A 21,184-nucleotide genomic window follows, 5' to 3' on the forward strand; every position below is an offset into this window, starting at 1 on the left:
AGGGGCCGGGCAGGTTATAAAAGGCAGGGCTCCCCATTGCCTGCTCTTACCCAGGCTGGGCTGTGTATGGGGTGCGGCAGTCCTCGGGCCTCCACGATGGGGAATCACCCGGGGCCCAGCTCTGTGAGTCTTCAGGGTTGTCGGCGGTGGGGATCCCTGAGGGATGGGGATGCCAGGGCGGGCGGCCTGGCTCAGCCGCCGCTGCCCCGCGACAACAATTTTGGGACACACGCGTCCATGCTGCCTCGGGGAGCCCTGAAACAGCACGGCGGGGGAGGGACCGCGGGAGCCGCGGCAGGACCGAGGGGACTTTCCCCCCTCACTCTGCCCCGCTCCCTTGCCGGACCATCAGGGCGGCGGCCTGCGGCTCCTGAGGGGACGGACTACAGCCCCCATAGTGCCCCGCGGCGGGGGCCGGGGCGGGCGCGGGGCATGCTGGGAGCTGTAGTCCCGCCGCCCGTTGGGAAGAGGCGGGCGGGAGGCCGGAGGACTACAGTTCCCGTCGTGCCCCGCGCGCAGCCCGCCCGCCCGGACTGCGGTACCGGGGGGCTGTGGTGGGCAGCGGGCAGTCCGCCGACCAGCCCCCGTCCGGCCCCCGGGACCGGCCGCCGCGGGGAGCGGCGCGATGGGAGGGGAGGAGGAGATCGTACGTATCGCCAGGCGGCTGGACAAGATGGTGGCCAAGAAGAGCGCGGTGAGTGGCGGCGGCCGGGCCCCCGCAGCCCGGTTGGGGTGAGGGGGAGGGTGGGGGCCCTCCCCGTTCCCCGGTTTCCCCTTCCCCGGTTTCTGGTCTGGCGACCGGGGCCTCCCTCTCCGCGGGGGTCCCCGTCCTCGCTGCCGTGCTGCAGGACACCCCCCCCCACTTCTCTCTCAGTGCCCGTTGTGAGGGGGCATCCCCCTGCCCCCATTTTGGGCTCCTCCCTCTCTATACAGTCGTTACCGTGGCGGAGCAGAAGCCTTCCCGCCCCCCCAAGGTGGGTTTCCCTCCCCCAGACCTGGTTGCAGCGGGGGGGGGGGTGTCCCCCTCCCTGGGCCCCTATCCGTTGCGGCGGTGTGGGATCCACCCCGTTCCATCCCAGTGCCCGTTACTGGGAGTTACCCCAGGGTGCTGTGGGAACCCCTTCTCCCCATGCTGTGCCCCCCACCCCAGGCCTCATGCACCCCCAGCCCCACAGCTCAGCACCCTGTGCTGCCTTGCTGGGGCGTTCTCCTCCTGGGGAGCATCCTCAGCCCTCCTCCCCTGTCCCGTTGGGAGCCCCCTTGGGAATGGGGACCCTCAGGCATCCCCCCAGCACTGGCCTGGGGCTCTGTTACGCTCTCAGGGAAAACCCCAGTGCTTCTGTATTTGCCTCCTGCATCCCCATCCCATGCAAGCACCACTTCTGCTCGCTCTCATGTGGCCTTTCGAGTGTGGAGGGCTGGCCTTGCTCCTGTCTGCACACTGGGGGTCTCGCAGGGTGTATTGTAACCGGTGTGACTTTAGGGGGGACAGTAGCAAGTATTTCCCTGCCTAAAGGGATATGGCAGTCGGTGCTCATACGAGTACAAAGAGCATCACACCAGTGCTAAGGCAGTGAGCTGGGTGACGAGGGTTTGCGACGGAGGTAGGCTGTACATCTGTGTTTGGGGTGGGGGAGAGGGCTTTTGGGGCCAGGGAGGGCTGCAGGGAGTGGGAGGTGATGGGCGAGGAGGGGAAGGGATTAGGGGAATGTGGTATTTGGGTAATGGGATGCTGGGTGCAGTTGTCACGTGAACTTTTGGATGCTGGGCCGGCTCTGCCAGCCGCGTATAGGGGTGAGCACTGGCACTTGTGTAGCTGTTGTAACAACCCAGGAAAGTGTGTTTGGGCTAAACCGCAGCCTGTGATGTCTGTTCCCGTTGATGGCAGGTTTTCAACACCATTGTTGAAATAGGAAAGGAGCAACTTTGCAGAATTTGCTTCCAAGCTTCACTGAGAAAGAGGCAGCTTCTTAAATGAGCGGTATGCAATGTTTCCTCTTGGTTGGCATTTTATATGGTACTGAACCATAGCGTGTTTATTGTATATCGGCTAATTTGCGAACTCTTCCTGCAGGATTGTTGCCTGGAGTACCTGTTTGTTGCTCTAGTTTTTGCATGGATCCCCATTTGCTGCCACTGTGCCAAGTGGCTCCATTTCTGATAACGGAGACAGGAATCACCTGGTCATTTTGTATGTTAAGGGCTGGATTTAATGGAGTCCATTTGGCTGTTGGAGGAACAGAAAGGTGTGAAACTCCCTGAGTGGGAAGCTGCTCATTCTGGGTATGGTAACGTGTGGTTTATGCTGCTGTGAGTTGCTTGTGTGCATGCTGAAAGCTTTGACTCTGCTTTGATTTGGCTTTCTCAGCATCTGTTCTGTAGGCTGGCACTGGCAGCTGGATTGCTTCCTACAATGAATTGGAAGCAGCCCTTCTGCGTAGGGAGGACGGGATCTGAGGACAGGGTCTGTCAGTGCAGGCTGCTTTGCTTCTCTACTCAAGGCTCTGTAGGTCTTGTGCTGCAAATGGGCTTGGAGTGGTTGGTGTTTTAAATGAGCTCTTAAATGTGAACACTAGAAGGCCTTGTTTGGTAGAAGGGGGATGGGAGGAAAAAGCAAGCTGAATGGAGATGGCATACTCCAGGCTGTGATCTGCTGAGTGCTGCTGAAGGGAGACTTGGCCAGTGCTTCTGTCCCTGCCATTTCTCTGAGTGACTACCAATTTTAGGTATCTACAGATTGCCTAGTCAGATATTTTTTTTCTGGATCTGGGTTCTGGGATGCAGAGCTGATGCAAGGAAACCTCATATAATGAGTGTCAAGTGACCAGCTCTTCAGTGTCACTGCTTGATGGCTTTGCTCCTGCTATCAGCTCTTGTCCTGAGCAGAGTGGGGTACCAACATGAAAACTAGGAAACAGCTACATTAAGTTTCAAGGTGTAGAAAGAGGATACTTTTAGCTCTGTCTCTGGGCAATGACTCTGAGCTTTAGGTGGGTGGTGACTGAAGTTCTTGCAACTCTGCTAAACTGTTCTTGCGAGCTAGTAACACCATTGATCAGGGCCCCCAAAATAGTGAGTCTGATGGTAGGAGTACTCCTGGAAGCTAAGTGGTGTGCTGAGGGGACAGTTATGATTCGGAGTGTATTTTTCAGGTGTTAAAAATGTTAAGCTTGCCAGGTAAGGATAATAAGCTAATGCTGCAGTTGTACCATACACCAACAAAGATCTGTAGCGCTCCACTGCTCTTCTGTTTTGCCCATTCCAATATCTCAGGTGCTTCCAGATTGTAGGATCTACTGTCTGTCTGGAACATCAATCCCAGCAGTAATCTTGCTGATGTTCTAGGGAAGGCTTGTTGGTGTGTTTTCTCTTCAAATTCAACTTTCTGAATTTATTCCCAAGCTGTTGCCTTTCTTTATTAAAAGCTGAGGCACTCATTCTGTTTGTCTTTTCCTCTCCAGGATGGTGCAATGGATTTACTGAAAGAACTGAAAAGTATGCCTATGACTTTGGACTTACTGCAGGTGAGCTGCACGGTTAGGGTAGAAAGCTGAAGTCTGCATCTGAGTCCAAAATATTGTTTAAATAAACTTAATAGCTTTCCCTACTTCTTGTCTCACTTAAAACATCAAAATAAACATTAAATCCAGAAGACAGTACCAAACCTGGGTTTTGGACTGGCAGTTATAGTACTGGACCACTATGTGCTGCCTGAAACTTGTGCACAGCTGATGAGGGAAATGTGGGTAACTGTTCAAATCCTTTCTTAGGTTTCAAAAAGAGGAAAGACCAGATTAAAGTAGCAAACACAAAGGGCAGCCATTGGAGAAGTTCTTTAAGTCTTTGTAATGGTGATATTCAGGACACTGGGGAGGTGTGAACAGAATTACAATTCAGAGATTAAGATATGTATCTTGGATTTTTCACTCTAAGCTAGAATGTAATATTTAGATATGTAGAGAAGGTATTTGTGGGTGATTGGATGTCTAGCCTCTGATTGGTTTAAACTGGAGAGCGTCATCTTGCACTTCCAACGCTGAAAGGAGATAATCATTCTGCAAGTCCTTGGATACTTCATATCTTGGTCATTGCTTTGTCATGTTTATTTCTGATTTCAGTTTGTAACAAATAACGAGTCTGTTCTTGAATGATTCATTTGAATGTTCACTTGCAGTCCACACGCATTGGAATGTCAGTAAATGCACTAAGAAAGCAGAGCACAGATGAAGAAGTGATATCGCTTGCCAAATCCCTCATCAAATCTTGGAAAAAACTTTTAGGTAAGAAAATCAGCATGTTCCTGTCAGATCCAACTTGTGAAGGATTTGGCTTCAGTGGGAGATGGAGTTTCTCAAGAGAGCTTATCTATTGATCTGAATAGAATATTCTAGCGGATGAGCCTTTACAATTGCACCCTCTGTCTTTCAAGTTTTGTCTCCTGCCATGCATTCCTCTAGATTTAGCTCCTGTTTAGCTAGCTCATCGTTGAAAGAGCATTGAAAGCTTCAGGACTATTCTTAATGTGTACCTGTCTGTATAATAATTAGGAGCATTATTTGTAGAAACAGTATCTGCCCTCTGAACCCTCTGCCCCCACTTCTGTGCTGTGTGGCATTAATACAGCGTGTGCTGTCAGCCTCGTGCAACGGCTCGGAAAGAGAAATGCTGGAATGCATTTTGGGTGATGAGTTGGAGGTGGAACTTAGTTTAACACCTTGTAGACAAATTCACATGGACTGTTGCCTGCTGGGGAGGCTTTCATGGTGATGAACACTGATAAGCAGAAGCTTGTAATTCTGTCTGAGAAATATTAATACTGATGTAGCACAAACTAATGTCAAACTTACAGATGGAGGGATTACAAATATGGTCTTAGTGGTTACCTTTGTGATAAAAGAATGAGGCATCTGCAGTGCCGAGATTGGAAGGGCAGCTTTACCTGTGTCCTGCTAGCAAGACTGTGTGTGTCCCACTCTATACTAGTGACAAAGTACCCCAATGTGAAATTCAAACACTCCTTACTTTTTAAACTGATCTCTTGGGCACCTGTGTGTAACAAAGAACAAGAGTGATGTGGTGTCTGAGGTTAAGTGAAATGTGCAGCTGGCTCTAGTCTGCACCCCAGGGCTCCCCATTTCTTGATAGGCTAAATGAGTGTCAGAAGCACTGTTTTTCTGTCCTGGCTAGGACTGTCACTTCCACATTAGGGTTGATGTGTATTGGCTATGCTGAGATAGTTTACCTCTGGGTCAAACTTGTTCTACAGTGTCATGAAAGTCCTCTCCAGGGTTGTGCTATTGGCTTTTGACAGCACTTGGGAAACACTAAAGTTGTATTCCCAGAAGGACTAGCCTGTACTGGCCCTTCAGGTGGTGTTGGCTGGAAATGCTTCTTTTAGTGGTGCTTTAGAGAACTTGATCTAATCTCTACTCAGCAGCCAGGGTGTCTCTGAAAGAAACTTTTGTGATGAGGCATGTCTTGTGAGGAGGCTTATCTCCTAGGCAGGGAAGGTGATTGCTCTTTAGTTTCGTGAGGAAAGCTTTTGTTTGAATTAGTTTCTACTTAAAGGCAAGCAAAGGGTCTGTTGGAAAGCATGGAAGGCCATAAAGGTGTTCTTTCTCCTGATTCTTTTTGGAGAATAATAACTTGCCTTAGGCCAATGCTGTGTAGTGTTAAGACATTGATTAGTGTATGTAGGGTTGTAGCATAAAGACCTGTTCTGAACCCTTTATCATCAATTTCTCTTCTTTTGAATATAGATGCTTCTGAGGAAAAAAGTGAGGAGAAAAAGAAAAGCCTGTCCTTGCCAACATCTTCCTCGAAGGAGACTGGTAACTCAAGAGACCAAAGGTAATGCTTTCCTTTAACCAAAGATGATGCTGTTACAGAATTATTATGTTACAGAGTTTTCTTAAGGCACCTTACACTAATTTTTATTTTTAAATGTCTGAGTTGTGAATTTTTTGTAGTCAAATTCCTGGTCAGAAGCACCAGAAATGTAGACTTCAGAGATGATCTGTGTGGTGTTTTTAATAAATTGTAATGCAGAAATATACATCTACAAAATACAGTGGCTTTAGTGAGTTTTTTGATTTTGTTCACATCTTATTTCTTGGTTTTCTACTCTTGGTTATGTGTTGATTTTTCTATTAGTAAAACATTCCTCTGTTCTATTTTGGATTGCATTTTTATATATTTTTGCTTATTTCTAACTTTGAACTCCTTAGAATGAAGATTATTTTTGGCCTTTGCAATCTCAAGTGATGGATGGGATTGATTGATACATCACTAGAGTAAAACTTCCATTTCTTTGTCCTTGACAAGTCCCAGCAGAAATCCTCTTTTCACTCTGGACTGATGTCCACTCATCTGGCAGGTCTGCTGCATGCTTGCTTCTTGCCATGCCTTGAATGTTGCATCCCATTTCCACTGTCTGCCACTGCACTTGCCAAGCTGTTGAGTGGAGGCAGTGATCAAAGGGGAGGGGGCAAATGCGATGTAAAGCTTTGTTCTAGAGGTGAGAGACTTCTCTCAGCCTCAGATACCAGGAGGGTGTGTGCTTTGTAGGTTTGACCCTGAAGTGATTTAGCCAATTTCCCAAGTTTGCCAGAAGATTTAGAGTATTAAGGCTGTAGTCCTGCTAGTTTGCAAGCTCTTCCATGTTTGCAGCCTGTCTTTGTTGGTCACTTTCTTGTCACTCTACCCTTTGCTTTTTCTTTTCCTTTTTTGCTCAGATCTCTCAAGGCTTGACACTTTGGTGTGAGCCTTTGCAGCTCTATACAGAGCTGCTGATGGAGAAGGCTACTGATGCTGAGCTACATAACTTTAATTGACATGCATCTTTGGTTATCTCACTTCCATAAAATGTGAAAAAGGATTTGCTAAGTATTGCAATGGAAGCACTGGGGAGACGTCACAGCCAGAATTGAGTCTTGTAGTGATGCAGTGCAATGTGGGAGCTGGGGCTGTCTAGAGCTGTGTGTATCACACATCCAGTGGCAGTCTGGTATGTCAGTGGTACGGGGGTAAAAGCAGTAGGATGGAGTCTCCCAGCTGTTCCATTGAGAGGAGATGAGAGTTGGAGGCCAAAGAGCAGTCAGTGGTAGTGGAGAAGGGTTTGCTGTGTAAGCTGAGAGTTGGCCTGAGCAGTATCACCAGCCTCGTGATGCAAATACCTTCTCTTCATGATCTTATACTCTAAAGGGCAGACTGGTGTACTGCCTTCCCTAGGGTGTGGACACAGAAAAGATCTGTTGGAGGGCTGATGAGGGTAGGAACTGAGTCAGTCATGGCTAAGAGCCTTTGTGCGTGCCCTTACTGGTAAAGGGAGGCAGATTTCCCTCCGGGGTAAGGGCAGAAGCCTGCATGGAGGTACTTGTTGGCTGTTCCTGAGGGGGAAAGAAGGCAAGCATTACCAACTTGGCTGGTACTGCTCAAGCCAGGAAGTAGTATTGCAGTTCAAAGAAAAAGGGAAGCTTCTGACTTAACCTTTGGAAAATTGACCTTGCAGAATGTGGAGCCTGGAGGGAAGGAAGTATGAGACATTCCCTGGGCACAGTGGCAGTAGGCATGTTATGAGCAAATGAGCTGGGCCTGCTCGGGCATCTGGTTTGAAGGCTGAGGCTTGTAGTAATTTCACTTGGAAAAGGATCCTGGCTGTAGGTAGAGAGGCAAAACCCCACTGTCTCCCTGCTTTGTCAGACAGTTAGTGTGGGCTATGTGGAGTGGAGCTTTCTGGCTTGTGCTTCTAATGCTCCCCTGTGCCTTGATGTGCTGCAGATACTGCAGGTGTTGTTTTTTGTTTTTTTTCCTTCTTGATGCTTTCTACATGTATTCAGCCTCCATCTTCTGAATGGCAAAGCATCCCCTTGGTTGTGCAGGTTAAACAGAAGCAAATGGATTAGTGTAGCATAGACCAGCAGAAGTGGCTAGCTCCTGGTGTCAGTCTGTTGAGCCAGGCTGTCTTTACAGAGACAGGAATGCTTATTCTCTAGTGCTGCAAAATAAGCTGCTAATCTGCCTTGACAAAAAAAAATAAATTATTAGCAGTGAAGAGTCTTTGTTCTTTGAAGCACAGGCTGTGATGAAGGGAGTCTGACTAGTTGCTCAGAGTGTGATAGCTGGTTCAGATGAGGCTGCTATCAAGACAACAAAGAGATCAGCTTGTATTCAGATATTTCAGCCACTTAGATTTTTGGCTAGGCCTTCCTCTTCTGTCAGGGAGAAAAACTTGAATAGCTCTTGGCCTGAAACTTTTCTTGCTTTCTGGAACACAGATGTAGAAATCCCTCTGTAGTGACTAGAGAGCTAGCACTGAAGACCTGAAGGCTCTGAGCCAGCCAGTGTGGTGCTGGCACCTGTGAAGTTATATACTGCATTACTGTAATCCAAAGCATATTCTGTTGTGCTGTAGTATTTTAGACCATTGGTGTGGTACATTTTAATGGGCTATATCTAATGTTTCTCTGTCTCTGGCAGCATGAGCTTTTTCTTTTCCAGGATTCTCTAAACTGCCTTTATTAGGAGGTCTTGGATCTTGGCCTGAATTCAGCTCTTCCATGGGATTTTCTTCCAGTGTAGCCCTGAGTTCTGCTTGCAGTCCCTGGCTGTTGCTTTGCCACCATTTTGCTCCAGCATAGCCTTTTTTATGTATAAACTTTTGTTGCCTGGGTAGATTTTACAAGCTCTTTCTCCTGTTTAACAGGAACAGTGTGAACCACAATGATTTCCTGAAATAAGTCTTATAGGTGTGTTTGAGCTCTATTTCCCAACTATTCTAATTATAAACGAACTTCTAAAGCTTAATGAATAACTTTCTGTACAGTCTTTGGAATGACTGAGAAGTCTGTTTCCTCTAAATCATGAGTGATCAGTTGTCATCTCAGGGCATGTATGACATATACGTGTATGTAGGTGAATATGTCTTTACTCATCAGCTAACAGAAGTGGGATAACCATGCATCTTGTCTAGCTTTTTTCTACCTTCAGGGAATAAACATCTAAATATTTAAGTCAATAGCATTTGCAGATAGAACCTTCCTGAAAATCAAGTATTACCTGTGCAAGTATTAGTTTAAAGACCTGGCTTTAAGTACTGGACGTGGTGAAGGTCAGTGTTGAGAATTCACACGCAGTGTTTTGCTCTGGGATACCTTAGCGTCGCTGTTGCTTGCAAAATGAGACAAAAGTTAAAGCTAGAAGAGCTCTTGGGAAGCGTTGTCCTGCCACCCCTTCCCAGGACAGCACAACCTCTGCCCAAGCTGTCCCTGACAGGCCTTTCTCTAAGCTCTTCTTTGACAACCCTAAAAAACCTCAGAGTAAGACATTTCCACAGCTGCCCTTGGCAGTATCTTCTAATTCATAACTCACCTTTACAATTTGAAACTTGCTCTCCGTCAAAACCTGTCTTGCTAAGACCATTTCTTCATGCTTTTGTTGTCTTTAGCAAGTATGGAGGATTTTTCCTACCATCTTCCTTTGTAACAAGTTTTCCAGTATTTCAGGACTTGTCTCCTCTAAGTCTTCCCAGCTGCAAACCACTCTGATTCCTTCAGTCTTTCCTTTTATTGTAGGTATGTTTTCTAGGCTTTTTGCCTTTGTCCTTTGGGAAGTCTCATTTTTCCAAACTGTTTTATGCAACATTATCAGCTGTGACTTTTAGATGAGTTATTCCTGAGTTGTGTATGCTTTACTATATACACCCCCACGTGTGCTGCCTGTGATTTGTGCATAGCTTCTTAAGCACAAAAGTACCTGATGGCAATTTGTACATCCCAGATGGGAGAAGATCATCATCTAATTAACTATCTGCAAGCTAAGTTGTTTTTTTTGTAATATGTACAGTGTAAATCCTATTGAATGTTTTGAGCTGTTTGGTCACAAATCTGTTCCTTAATAGCCTCCTGCAGTGCTGACCAGTAAAACTAGCTGGTAAAAAATGTTTTTTATTCAGCTAGTGGTCAAAGAGAAACACAAGCAATAAAATCTCCCTTGTAGAGTGGATCTATTTCATCTGAGCAGAAAATTAATCTTTTGCTATGGTTTGAGCTGAACAGTTTCCTGAAGGTGCACTGGTGGATGCTTCTTAAAAGGGCCTGGTGAGGTTTTGAACTGTGGAAATCCAGTAGCTCTAATGAGGATCTACGGGCTTTGAGGCACTGCAGAGCCAGACTGGATTTGAACCTAGCAGCAGGGTCTCCCAGGATAAGTCCCTGAAGTTGTCTGGCTCAGCTTGTGTGGCAGCAGATTCAGAAGGTTTTCAGCTTAGCGCTGTTTTGCTGTGGGCTGACTAATCCCTTCCAGGACAGTGTAGTGGAAGTGCCTGTTCATAACTCATTTGATGGCAAAGAACTGGCAGTAGTGACCCAGCTTACCAGAAATTGTCAAGCCAGTTGGATCATCAAGGATATGGTGCCAGTATGGCATGGGTGAAATATCAGGACTTCTCTTTTTTTTCCTTTGTCTCTTACTGCATTAATGTTACCAGGCATTGGCCATAAATACAGTGCGTTTTATGGTCCAAACACTAAAGTCAGAGCAATCTCTGCTGAAAAAATTGCTGTTCTGCTGCCTAGATTTAAGGGGGGTTGGGGAAAGCTCTGTAAAATCATCTGGGAATCATAATAGCCCAAATCTTTTACCAGCAGTATTTGCAGGGCTAACTAACTCTATGTGCAGATGTTAGGCTTTACAGGCAAGACATCTCAACACTATGGGTGTACACCCAGCTGAGTGAAGTTACTTCTCCAGCATGCAAACCTCGCAGCAGTGTGTGCAAGCCCAGCCTCTGTGGTGATTCAGCCTGCCTGCATCATGCAGTGATTCTGTGCCTTCAGTCTCTCCAGCCAGCTCCCCTGGCAGATGACCTGGCTGAGGCAGCCACAGCAGGCAGGTGTTTGCATTCCTTTGCCTGTGCCTGTGATTGCTTGCAGGTGGAAATGAAGTTATTTTTGTGATTGAAGCAGTATTTATTAGTCCTGTGCTAGCCTGGCACCTGTGCAAGCTGTGTGTGGTTGTGTAGGGGTGCTCTTCTGTGAGATGAGTAGTCAAAGAGTCTTGTCCGGATTACAGGAAAAAGGAAGATCCTCTTACGTGTTATGCTTTGTTGTGGTGTTTTTTTTAATATTGGAGCTGAAGGAGCCATTTTCTTTCTTTTCCTTAGCATGGCAGTTCCTTCTGGAGGGGTTAGTGTAGGCTTCTCTGATTTCTGCCCCAGAAGGCAGTGTGCTGCACTCCTTGTTGGCTACAGAGAGCTAGAGTGCTTTTTTTGTTTAGCTGTTCTCTTTCCTGCTGCTGAGATCTTGGCAGTAAAGGATATGAGATGAGGAACCAGCTGAGATTAACCTTAGTGGTGGCTTCTGCTCCCTTTCTGCTGAGAGCAGTTATGGACTTGGTGTCCTGGCTAAGTAAGAGAGGAATAAAGTACCATGCATCTGTGCACTATGCTACCAGACTGAGAGAGTGCTGATGGTCTTGGGAAGTCCTGAGTGTATTTGAGTTACTGATGGTGTCCAACAGCTTTGTAATATTTTCACTTGATGCCCAGTTGTGCAGCAGTTGTGATACATGTTGAATAACAGAAGTTGGTTGGCAGGCCTGCTTCATGGATTAAATCCTCCATTTACAGCCAGCAGAGTCCCCAGGAGAGCTCGTATCTGGGTTGGTGGTGTTGGCTGATGTATTGCACTATATGCTGATTTGGGGCAAGTGTCTTTGCACTGTTTTCCTCTGACTGGTTTTGTATTATGATTAACAGGATGCTTGGCCACATACCTGCTGATCCCTTCTCTGCTCTCAGTGACCTGAACTGAGACATTCTGACAGGTGAAGTTTCTCTTTTAGCTCCAACAAAAGGCAGGAGCCTCCGAAGACTCCAACCACCCCCAAAATCACCACCTTCCCTCCGGCGCCTGTCACCTGCGATGCTGTCCGCAACAAATGCAGAGAAATGCTGACAACAGCTCTACAGGCTGATGGTAAGTGCTGGGGGAAACCCTGCATTGCCTAAAGTGCTTCACAGCTCCTGGTGCATTCTGACAGAGTTCTGGCAGGTCAGTGCCAGCTCCTCTTAGATATTCTCTTCTGGAGCAGCCTTGTCAAAGGATTATTGCCATCAGCTCAGTCTAGCCACTGGTCATCCCTTTGACAAACTGGCTGGCATTGCAGCATTTTTAGACACTTGCACATGGACCTGGCTGTAAAGTGAAGCTGTCATCTCTGCTTACCCTTGGGGCGCAAAATGAAGCTGTAACTCAATACATGGAATTGGCTGGTAATGGCGCTTATGCCAGCCACCATCTGCTCTTAGAATCCCCTGCCTTTGCAGACTGGAGCCCCTTAAACACTGTGTTCCTCTGTGGATCTGGGGTGGAACAGGTTTGTCTTGTGCTCAGACTGTGCCATCTAAAATGGGAGGCCAACTGCAGGTGCTCAGTATCTCTGAAAGTCAGGTTTTAAACACCTCAAGCTGAACACATACTTGTGTCTAAATTGCCAATCCCTTTGGAAAATTGGGGTCTAAGCACTGCAGAGTCTTATTAATTTGGAGCCAAGGAATGTAGACAGCAGATGGAGAAGTTCACAAAGTCTTTATTTCTAGCCTTCCTGTGTGCATGCATGTGTTTATATATGCTGCATTAAATATTTGTATAACTCTTAAAGAAACCCTTTCCATATGAAGTCTGGGAAGGAGTCCCCTTGAGTCTTGCTAAGCTCAGCCCTGTTCTGCCCTATCTTCCCTGCTTTATGGTGTTGGTTACCATACCTGGTGTCCAAACTCATAGCAGTTATTGCTCTCTATATGTTGCTGTTTAATTGCCATGTGAAAGAAGAGGGGAGGGGCAGACAAAGTCCTGAGGTAAGAAGAGAAATGAAGACTTGATGCAGTTGCTGCCTGCTTTTTCAGGCCCTGACAGATTGTTGATCTGAGTAGAGCTACTTCTCATTGTCACCAATATCTGATGAGACTCAATTCCTGCCTATATATGTTTGATTTCAACTATACCAAGAATATATTGGAAAACTATGTTCTGAGGCCAAGGTTCTTGTTACCTTTGTCTAGTGCAGTCCATCTCCTAGAGAGGCAGAGGGCATAGACTGGCTGGATTGGTCTATTTTCATCACTGCCCTTGTCAAAAGGGTCAAAGGGTAGCTAGAGCAAAGGCCAAGATGCCATTTGATGGAAAGAGCATGTAAATCAAAATAGCAAACTATCTAGATTTGTGTCTCAGAAATACTGAGCCTTGGGACCCCTTGCGTGGCTGGAAGTCATTGACCTCATGTTTCTCTTGTCTTACAGACGACTATATTGCCATTGGTGCCGACTGTGAGCACATAGCAGCCCAGATTGAAGAATATATCCTTACTGTACGGGGCTTCCTCAAGGGCCTGCATGTCTCCAGGCCATGAAATGAATGTGCTCTGAGGAAAAAATGGGACAGTCTTTCTTTGCATAAATGTTCTGCTGCAACTCTGCTTGTCAGGGTTCTGGGTCTGGTTCCAGCTCTGCTTGGCTGACTCCTGGGACACTAAGGAACCACCAGTGTGGTGTTGGGAGCTCAGGGCAGACCCCTTGCTGGTGTGATGGACATGGTTATTTCCTTCCTGTTCGCACCATAATGGACTGTAATCTCCAGTTTGTCCTTCCCATCAGCATGAGATTTCCTGCTCTCAGCTCTGCTTCCAGATACATGCAACTTCCCTGTGCCTCCCTGTGGAGGAGAGTGTGCTGATATACACAAAAGCAATGGGAAGGATGGAGCAATGAGGATCAAGCTGCATGTTGATTTGAGATAAGGCAGGAACTTGCTTGGTTTGGGGGGCTGTGGGGTAGGAGGTGCAGCTGGGTTCTCTTAGCGGAGGGTTTTGTGGCTACCTTGCTGAAAGAGCAGGTTGAAGAACCTGAGCATAACTGAAAATAAATATTATTTCCAGCACAGTGAAAAAGCCAGAACTGAAAGCCCCTGGACTCTGGGATGGTATAAGCCTGCTCTCAAATACAGCATTAACCTCCCAGACCAGACAGTACTGTTGGGTCCCAGCACCCTTATCTGTGTCCTGGCAGCAGTTAACACTCCCTGCTGTTCATGAGTGGTGTAGAAAGTGCTTGGAGGTCTCTGGGTTGATTGCAGACTCCTTGACTATGATGTACGCATATACCAAGATGTCAAGAACACCGACATGAAATACAAAAACCGAGTGAGGAGCCGCATCTCGAATCTGAAGGACTCCAAAAATCCTGAGCTGAAAAAGAATGTGTTGTGTGGGGCGATTACCCCTGAGCAGATTGCGGTGATGACCTCGGAGGTGAGGAAGCCTGAGGAGCAGGGTTTGCTGCTTACAGGGGATGTCCTGTGGTTTAGCTTGAAGCAAGGGGCTTGTCAGCTGCTGGGGTTGCAGATTTCTCAGCAGCTGCTGCCAGAGTGCATAGGGAGTGAGCTAGCAATGGGGTTTGCAATGAGGAGAGTAGTCTGGTACTTCAGATCATCATGGGGGCCTAGATATGAACCAGAAACCGGGAATGAAAGTTTTCTGTCTTTATACCCATCTGTTAGACCATCCTGTCCTGTTGACTCTTTCCACTGTAGTGGGTGTGGTGGTGAAACTGGACAGATGTGATTTTATTGCTTTTTTTGAAAGGAAATGGCCAGTAATGAGCTGAAAGAGATCAGGAAAGCCATGACGAAAGAAGCAATCCGGGAGCATCAGATGGCCAAGACAGGAGGGACGCAGACTGACCTCTTCACCTGTGGGAAATGCAAGAAGAAGAACTGCACCTACACCCAGGTTAGTCTTCCTGCTCTTACAGCTTCCACACCGTTGACCTCTGCACAGGACATGATCTGTCACGGTCACGAGCTCTTACTGCTCCATGACAGGCCCTGTGGCACAGCACAAATTTTGCCAATGATGGAGAGAACCTTTTTGTACACTCAAGGCTCTCTAAAACATACTGCTTTTGCACAACGATTTTGCACCCATTTCCTTGGAGCTTGTGTAACTTTTATTTGGCTCATTTGTACATGAGCAGGGGTTGTGCAGTCCCAAGGAAGCTTTCAAAAGTAGAGTAGTGCTGCTTGCTGTGCAGCTCAGGAGAGCTGCACATCGAAAGCAGGTACTGGGAATGTGGATATTCAGACAAGAAAAGAGTGGGTAGTGTAGAGGAGAGAGACTGCAGAAACCGAGGCGGGCATGTTGATAGTATTAAAAGTGCAAATTAAGAATGTAGGTAAGCTGCGGCTGGACAAATCTCAATTAATTTAAAATCAAACAACATGAAGCAGGTGAAACATAAGGAATAAAGGAAGCAGTGATGTGAACAGGCAGAGGGGATTTTCCTTCTTGATGGACAGCTGCTGGAAGCCTTGTGCATTACCAGTGCTTTTTAGTTCCCATGTTCGCGCCAGGCATCTGGAGATAAATGTGCCTTTGCTGTGAGTCAGTGTTTTAGAATGCGCAGATACCCAAAAATGCACCAGCAACCACGCGATTGCTACTGAGTGGGTGCGCACAAACTGCATGTGCAAGCGGCGAGTGAAACTCCTTCATATGCTTGGACTTGACATGCAAATGCAGATGAGAGCCAGGCAGCTGACCAGGGATTTTCCTTTGGCTCAGCAGCAGTCTTGCATCCCACAGGCTGGCTCAGGCGAGAGACCTCGCTCTGTGAGTGTGTCCCAGTTAAGTCAGCTGGAAGCACTGCCTGGGCTGTCTCGCTTGCCTCAAGCAGCACAAGGGACTCTGTCTCCACCTGTAGTGGACTGGAGTCCGACTGCCTGTAATTGGGGCAGGTGATGACAGTGTCTTCTAAATAGAAATATCAGGAGGTTTTCTGTATTTTTGTTAGTTTTCCAGTGAAATCACTATTTGGTGACTGAGATGTTTTAAGTTCCAAGTAGATGAACTGGCATTTATGAAGTGTTGGAAGCCAGGCAGTAACGTTGGGTGAGAATTACAGAATTTATCTATCCAGCATGCTTGCAAAACATGCTTAATTTGCATCATGCGAATACTGTGACTCTTGCGTATTGGGTAATTACACATGTAGATCACCATAATTACCCCTCGGCATAGTTCTGCTGACTTGCACAGGGTGTGCCAGTATTTTCAGTGTAGATCTGCATTGTGGTATTCAAATGCCATGAAAATCTGATTTTTAGCAAAGTATGTGTTGCTGGCAAGAGCTTGTCAGAGGCAGCAGTCACATCTGGGTTAAATATCAAGAGTTCCTTCATAGCTCAAATATAAAACAGACTGGAAATGTGCAGAACCTGGTAACCCACAGCATGTTCCTGTGAGGCCAGGACATAGGACTGGTCTGTAAATGGGAATGGCTTGAGTGGGTTTTTTTGTATGTGTCGCATGTGCTGGATGGGCTGGGGGTTTTGTCGTCTCGCTGCTGGCTGCCTCCCTTCCCCGGGGACAGCACAGGGAGGGACCGGCTGTGGGTATGTCTACCTCCAGAGCCATCTGCGAGGAATGGGCAGCAGAGAGGGTGAGGAGAGAAATCTACTGCCCTAAAACATGTCACTCTGGGTAGTGTCAGGAGGGAGAGAGAGGTCATGAGATGTGTGTAAAACAATAACCAGACTAATTTTACAGGGAAAAGCTCCTTTTGCCCTCCCAAGCCTCAGTCTCTCATTGATTTCTGACAGTGTGACCCCAGCAGAAATCCCTGGTGGCCAGAGGGACAGGGAGCTCCCTGTGACCCCCCCCAACCTGCCACGGGGTCCTGTGTGATGCTCGGCTCTCATTTCCCTCATGTCCTCCTCCAGGTGCAGACCCGCAGCTCCGATGAGCCCATGACCACCTTTGTCGTGTGCAACGAGTGTGGGAATCGCTGGAAGGTAGCGCACCAAGGATATTACTGGCACTGAGGGGTGTTAGGGTAGCTGCACCCACGATGCTGCAGATGCTTAGCTGCTGCCCTCAGAGGTGCTTGCCAAATGCTGACTGGCTCTAGCAAGTGATCTTTCCTCCCATCACAGAGGCAAGAGCTCCTGGGTTCATCCCATCTCTGCAGACCAGCTGGGGTCAAGTCTCACTTTCACATTCCCTGCCTCCCTCCTCACATCCCCTCTTCTGCCATGATCAGCTTCACAGTGCTTTCCATGCTCCCTCTGCCCCCTGAGAGATGGTGGTGATGACATTCAGGATTTAAAAACTGCTCTTTTATACTGCGCACAGAGCTCGGGGGTGAGCAGAAATCTCCTGGTCAAAGGCGAGCAGAAATGGCACCGCTACCAAGTGCCAAAGAGCCACAGCCGAGAGATTGAAATGGGAGCTCTCTTTGATCCCTACTCTGGGGGCTGAGCCCTGCCTCTGCAGAATCCCCAAGCCCTGGCCAGCTTCAGAAACAAGACCATCACCTGGATCCCAATCTTCTCTTAGGCAGCACACGCATGACCTGCAACTCCTCTTGGCAGTGAGGTTTTCTAATCGGGGTTTAAACTCCCTTCTCTTGCAGTTCTGCTGATATGTGCCATGGCCCGAGAGCGGCAGCCAAACGCAGATCAGAGCGCAACCTCCATACGCCAGCTCCCACGGCAATTGTGTATTGTGTCCCAAGTGAGTTTGCATTGTCACGCGCTGAGAGAGCAGCTGCGGGGAGGCCTGCCTCTCTGCTTGGGTCTCAGTGGAGAGCCACGGCTGTGGGCTGACAGGTTGGCAGGAGAGCTCACTAAACACACTTAGTTGTTATTTTCTCATCTAAGCGAGTATTGTCACTTTTTCTTCAAAACTAATATTAAACATTTTTGTCAGTTTCTGACTTTTATTTGAACTGTGTGCATGCAGCTCTTTGCTTTTTGTGGTGTGGAACTGCATGGGAGCTTGACAGATGGGCAGTGTCCAGGTGGATGAGGACTGAACAGTGCCTGGACCACCAGAAAGTGAGAAGACACTTGTAGGTACATGCTCAGTGCGTGAAGGCTTGTTCCTAGTCAACTCATGAAATCTAAAACACTGGGCCAAGTCCTGGGGTGGCTGGGTGGGCAGTACTGGTCTTCCTCACCTGGCTGAGGAGAGCTGTTGATGGAACACAGCTTTTGAGGCACAGATCAGATGCTGCTTTCCATCTTGGCAGCATTCATTGATTTTTGTAGTGATGTGTACCTTGTCATCTCAGGCCTTTAAATGCCAACAGCAGAGGCTGCTGTGAAGATGAGAATGTGCTGCCCAGGTTGTAACAGACTGAAAGCAGGGTGACACCAGCCACACAAAAAAATACCAAACTTGATCTAGGAGAACAGGACAGGGAGGAAGGTGTGCCGGGCCCATGTGAGGTTAGCATTTCCTAGCATTCCATCCCCCTGTGGAAGGAGACCCTTGTAGCCAAGGGCTCCCTTGCTCCCCAGCTGGGAGCAGGGAAGGTCAGGGCTGTTGCAGGGAAGGGTCTGGCAGCTTGGTGCTATTCCTTGGTGCTATCCCTTGATGTGGCCATCATGCAGGGAACCTGGGAACAGTTGATTCAGGAAGGAGGTGGAGGGAATCCACTGGCTGGTGAGTGTGTTAAAAGGGAGTCCCAGGCACTTTCCTGCTTGTGTATGCTCTGCTCTTAGCTTGACAGCTGAAAGGCAGCCTGAATTTTCAGAATGACTTGCTGGAGAGGCTCAGGAGGAGGGGGAAATGCTGCAAATACAGGAAATTTTCCAGAGGCTTGGACCTGGAGGAGGTAGGGGTTACAAGTATCAGTGGGAACTGTTAGCTCTAGAAACAGATGAGGTTTGGGGTGAGCTTGGAGCTAGTGATTGGAAGGAGTGAGATAAAGAAAGGAGCTAGTAGCAAAGCAACTAGGTGCCTCAGGTGCCACATCTGCAAACATGACCTTGTGAAGGGGACCTGCAGGATCAGGCTCTTTCTGGGAGGTAACTAGAACCTGGTGGGGAAATTCTGTCTGTCCTCACAACAGCTTTCAGCCTGAGACTTAAAATCCCTCTTCTCTCCTTTTCCTAGCCTTTAACTGCGCTGATGCAGGATTTGGGGGACCCCAGTAAGGCCTCTGAACTTGAGGCTGCTCAGGAGCAGTCCTGTGCATTGCAGCTCTTGTGCTGACAAGCAGTGCAGGAGCATTTGCGGTCCCATCTCTTATGGCATCGCTCCCCTGTTCCAGAGTGAAAAACAAGTATTTCCACTGGCTTTTCAGCATGCCAGACAGCAGACATTCAACAGAGACCTTGGAGATGTTTAGAGCAGAGTGAGCAGCCACAAGAAAGCAATGGAAAAACGTGCTCGCAGCCCCTTTGAGGGCTGTGCTTCTCTGGAGGCAGGGATCCCAAGAGGATCCTTTGCTCAGGGCTTTCACTTTACAGGGTGTAGCCAAGTCTCCCAAGAAGGAAAAGATTCAAAGATGCTGACAACTCGTTTAAGCCTCACAAGTCTTGCGGCGAATGGGATTATTCAAGCCAGGCTTGGTAGGGAACAGTGTCCTTGCAGTAATGCTTAAAAAAAGCTTCAGGATCTGAAACCCAAGCTGGCCAAGGCATTCTGGCTTGTGTGCTGTGAACAGGAGCCAGCTAATTACCAGTTGCTGTTGCCTTTCTTCTTGTGTTACTGTCAGGGGGGGAGTTGAGCTTGGGTACAGTTTGCTGACAGTCCTGAATTAGGTAGGGAGAGTCTCAAGCAGAAGGAGCCCCTCGGAAGTGAGAGAAAAGTACTGTGTCTCGGGGCATTTTACAGTGCTGTTTTCTGGGATAACGCCAGGGAGGGGAAGGCCACTGGATAAAGAGGTGTCTCAGAAGTAAAGATTTGCTTATGAGGTGTTTAATGCTAGGATTGGGAGCAAGAGACAAACTAGATTATCTGGGGGCAGCGGGGTCTTCCCTGGACTGAGACCTCCATGGTGTGCAGAGGCTCTGACACCCCTGCCACACTCCGGAATGGCTTCAGGGATGTTCACCCTCCCACTGTCAAGATACTTCCTTTACCCACAGAACAAACCAAGCACCCAGAACTAAAACCTCCCCAGCACAGGGTGGGGATGCTGTGGGGCTGTAGCTGTGCAGACTTGGCACTTGCAGGGGAAAACCTGCCAATAACAACCAAATAATAACAATACCGACATTCCTGAACAAATGAGCTATCTCTGGTCTCTCTCAAAAGTACATTTTCTTGAATTGTATTTCCAGCTTGGCAAACAACACTAACTTTACTGACATGAATTTCCACGCAGTCATGCCACTAGGAAGGAAGGAAACAAAAAAGCCGAGCGAATTTTTTGGTTTGTTTGTTTAAAAAATATCTTCAATAAAAAGAGCGAGTGCCCTTTCTTTTTTCTTTGAAAGGGATGAAGAGAGAAGAAGGAGGGGAAGGGGTAGATAAATAGGAAACTACAGGCTGCTCTGGGTCAGGAAAGGCAAAGACTAGCATTGGTCTTCTGCAGCAGGGCTGAGCCGGTGCGTGGCCAAGCTGGGTGGTAGGACCCCAGCATTGGCTCCGTTTCACTGTGGAGGGCAGGGGCTGCTGGCGGAAATGTTTTAATTCTGGGTGCTGGGGCTTCAGTAAACCATTCCTCATGCCATACAAAAACCACATAGATATTTTAAATCTTCCCTGTGACATTTCCCATCCCATGTAGAGCCCTGCCTGCCCACTGCTCAGTGCCAAACTGCTCCTGAGGGACCAGGGCAGACCCCCGGGATTCTCCCCGCTGGAGGGGCAGGTGTGGGCCAGCCGGGAGCCTTCGCTTGTGGGGGTCCTGGTGCCTGCGGGTTTCTGCGGGAAGGTAAATAACACCTCCATGGCCTGTGAGCGTGTTTACCCCTTCTCTGAGGTCCATGAACTGAGGGTGCAGGATGCTCTGGGTTTGGGGTGACAAGCGTGTGGTGTCCCGGGGCTGGACCGGTGCTGACGTGTGCGATGGGGACCGGTGGAGGGGGCAGCTGTAGGGCAGCCCCTGCCCACCCTCCGAGCACATCCTCATGGTCCCACGGTCCCTTCTGGCCGCTCCAGAGGCCCTTGGACAGCTTCAGAGACGGGGGGCCATGGCCCCTGGGTGTTGCCTGCCCTCTGCTCCATCCAGCCAGGCTGCAGCACTGCTCCCCATGCTGTCGGCTGCTTCAAACAGACGGAGGAGTGATGTAAACCTGACAAGTTTTTATATGTACAGAGACGCTTGCCAAACCCCCCCTCCCACCCCTCGAGTCCCCCAATAAAAGCCAACAAAAGAAGCATTTAAAATAAAAAAAAA

At 48.2% G+C, this 21,184-nt stretch overlaps 1 protein-coding gene across 6 annotated transcripts; it reads left to right on the forward strand.

Annotated features, from left to right (window-relative positions):
* The first annotated feature begins 508 nt into the window (after positions 1-508).
* Positions 509-17,779, forward strand: TCEA2 (transcription elongation factor A (SII), 2). 6 transcript variants are annotated; one of them, XM_010569491.1, is made up of 12 exons: positions 612-694; positions 1,889-1,981; positions 2,075-2,283; positions 3,462-3,524; positions 4,175-4,280; positions 5,760-5,850; positions 11,842-11,975; positions 13,298-13,354; positions 14,150-14,304; positions 14,638-14,784; positions 16,773-16,844; positions 17,465-17,779. In XM_010569491.1, the coding sequence occupies exons 4-12, from the start codon at positions 3,471-3,473 to the stop codon at positions 17,471-17,473; spliced, it is 825 nt and encodes a 274-aa protein (XP_010567793.1). In that variant the 5' UTR covers positions 612-694; positions 1,889-1,981; positions 2,075-2,283; positions 3,462-3,470; the 3' UTR covers positions 17,474-17,779. The 6 variants fall into 6 exon arrangements, with proteins under 6 accessions (XP_010567790.1, XP_010567788.1, XP_010567793.1 ...); XM_010569492.1 differs by lacking the exon at positions 17,465-17,779 and adding an exon at positions 3,627-3,742 and having other exon boundaries at positions 16,773-17,447; XM_010569489.1 differs by lacking the exon at positions 17,465-17,779 and having other exon boundaries at positions 16,773-17,447.
* The last annotated feature ends 3,405 nt before the right edge of the window (positions 17,780-21,184 follow it).

The sequence above is a fragment of the Haliaeetus leucocephalus genome, unplaced genomic scaffold (genome assembly GCF_000737465.1).
Source record: "Haliaeetus leucocephalus isolate CR32 unplaced genomic scaffold, Haliaeetus_leucocephalus-4.0 Scaffold273, whole genome shotgun sequence".
Taxonomy (NCBI): domain Eukaryota; kingdom Metazoa; phylum Chordata; class Aves; order Accipitriformes; family Accipitridae; genus Haliaeetus; species Haliaeetus leucocephalus.

Excerpts from the sequence above, each read along its gene's own strand:
- TCEA2 (XM_010569486.1), top strand. The coding sequence starts at position 626 with ATGGGAGGGGAGGAGGAGATCGTACGTATCGCCAGGCGGCTGGACAAG. Across the intron at positions 695-3,461 it reads TGGTGGCCAAGAAGAGCGCG|GATGGTGCAATGGATTTACT; the intron begins GTGAGTGGCGGC and ends TTTCCTCTCCAG. Across the intron at positions 11,976-13,297 it reads AACAGCTCTACAGGCTGATG|ACGACTATATTGCCATTGGT; the intron begins GTAAGTGCTGGG and ends CTTGTCTTACAG.